General features: G+C 48.9%; 1 protein-coding gene across 1 annotated transcript; it reads left to right on the forward strand.

The window, feature by feature from the left end:
- The first annotated feature begins 409 nt into the window (after positions 1-409).
- LOC113566078 (cysteine and histidine-rich protein 1 homolog) lies at positions 410-1669 on the forward strand. The gene is made up of 2 exons (XM_026990006.1): positions 410-1276; positions 1346-1669. The coding sequence occupies exons 1-2, from the start codon at positions 515-517 to the stop codon at positions 1667-1669; spliced, it is 1086 nt and encodes a 361-aa protein (XP_026845807.1). The 5' UTR covers positions 410-514.
- The last annotated feature ends 648 nt before the right edge of the window (positions 1670-2317 follow it).

Below are 2317 nucleotides of genomic sequence, written 5' to 3' on the forward strand. Positions count from 1 at the left end.
TCGATTCAGCAGCGATCAAACAAAAAAAAAAAATTAAAAAAAAAAATAAAAAAACAGGTCAGCCAGCAACATATCTAATTTGACATGTACTACATGAAACATGGACTTATAGGCACCGTAATCTTGTTTGCGATAGCAGAGCACTTTGACGGTCAAAGAGGTTACTTTTCAGCCCACCAGTCCACCGAGACACCACCCCACCAGACCCATTGAACGCCTTGGGCCGCATTACAAATATTTTTGAGTACATTTATGTGTAGATCAAAGTGCATTCTATTAAATTAAACTATTCATGGGTGCCTACTATGCCGTTTTTCTCTGTGTGTATCCTCTGTTTTTAAATTTGTAATTTTCAGGGAACCAGCGTGGCCTTGGAAAACTCGTAACCTTGTGCTCGTACTTTACACCAGAGTATCAGTTCACTCTGCAACAACAGGCAATCAGAATTGTTGAATAAAGCACGCACACATACTGTAAAGCCAGGCCGAGGCTGCTGGCCGAAATACCCTTCAGAATGTCGAATGCCAACCCCAATGTCGACAACAACGAGCAGCCCCCAGCCGCCAAGAGGCAGCGATTGTCAGATGTTGCAAGTAAAGATGAAAGTACTTTGAATGAGATTTCGACTACTATGGACAGCAGTGAGGGTGAGGTCGGCGGGTCCTCGGGTGGTGGCGTATCCGATCTTCGTGAGCGACTGCATAACATACTGGTGTGCGTTGTGTGCCGCGAGGTTCCACAACCACACGACTTCTTTCAGTGCAGCCATGGGCATATCATGTGTGAGGACTGCAAGACCGCCGTTCTGGCTGTTGCCATCTTCAATAAAACGCGTGCCTGCTGCCCCAGTTGTCGATCGCTCATTAGAAACTACGATCAGGAGCAGAATCTAGTGGTGCGCCAGACTCTCTGGGAGCTACCCATCAGCTGCCCCAGCTGCAATGACCAGTTCTCAGATAGGAAAGATCTCTCCAGACACTTGGAGTTCGTTTGTGAGGGGCGTGTGGTTTGCTGCAAGTACCACTGCCTGGGCTGTTCTTGGAAGGGCCCCTACAAGGACAGCGTCTCACATGATTCCGACTGTAGGTTTCCCCAGAAGCAGGGAAAGGAGATCCTAGATATTCTGCTGCATGTCGAGGACAGGGAGCTTGAGGCCCAAAAGCCCGTGTTGCAGCTCCATCGGGTGCTGAGTGCTAGCCGGGTGGAATTTTTCACCTTGAGAATGAAGTGGATACACCGCTCAGAGGGTTTACATCCACGGACCCTCGAGTCTGAGGTAAGGTTTTGGAGAACCAGAACTCGTCTGCAGCATACCTCTGATGATCTCTTATCCCGATTCCCACAGACGATTCGTGCCTTTGAGGAGTATTGGGTGCTGCGTCTACGTCTGAAAAGAGCTGGGGAAAAAATCACCGTCAGCGGCCAGCTATTGCTTTCGACTACCCCACGAGTGTCCCTCATGGTCGACCATTTGATCCAGATGCCGCAGAGTGTCTGCAGCGCCAAGCAGCTGCACGACATCCGCCCGCGTATCTACCGCCATATTTTCGATTCAACCGGCAAGTGCGCAAACCGCCAGGAGCTTCCCTTGGCGGGACCTCAGGCCCTGTACCGGCTATTTGCCATGACCCGGATCCAGCTCCGTTTGTGGATGTTTTTGCATTATTGAGCTGACGCTAAAAACCTTTAAATTGTAGTTTAAACCTTTATTGGGCACAACATCTTTTGATTTGATTTTTAAATTCGTTGCTTTAGAGCTGCATTTTTAGGGTTTGGGCGCCTTCTGGATCTGCTCGTTCACAGCAAGACCTTCTTCAGCAGCAGCCTTGACCTTATCATGGAAGTCGTGCAGAAGCAATCGAGTAAATTAGGCATACGTTTTTGTCTGGTCTGTTAAGGACGGCTAGTGTCGGCTAGACTCACCTTAACGCTATCCTCGTTGAAAAAGTCCTTGACCTTTGCCAGCAGGTCGTTGAGCTGAGCCTCAACTGGCTTGGTGGGCTCCTCACGAGGCACGCGAGCACACATGCACACCTGAAAGCAGAGTTACAGTAAAATCACAATCAGTCACTGTTCCTTTTCGACCACTTCTATCTCCACTTACGGCGAACAGGGCGAACAGGAAGAAGATCAAAGCAATCTTGGCTATTTTTGGTTTTTAGTTTGTTTTACTGGTGCTGCTCTTTACTGAAGAACGTTGACTTGAGTACTCATAGCGACAGCTCGTTTTGCGTCGGAGCCGAGATGAAACCGAGAGCCGGTCTTATCACCGGCGCCACTATCAAGGTCAAGTGTTTAGAAGCGTACGTCCCGGTCC

The sequence above is a fragment of the Drosophila persimilis genome, unplaced genomic scaffold (genome assembly GCF_003286085.1).
Source record: "Drosophila persimilis strain 14011-0111.01,24,50 unplaced genomic scaffold, DperRS2 tig00000509-arrow-arrow-pilon, whole genome shotgun sequence".
In the NCBI taxonomy this organism is placed as follows: domain Eukaryota; kingdom Metazoa; phylum Arthropoda; class Insecta; order Diptera; family Drosophilidae; genus Drosophila; species Drosophila persimilis.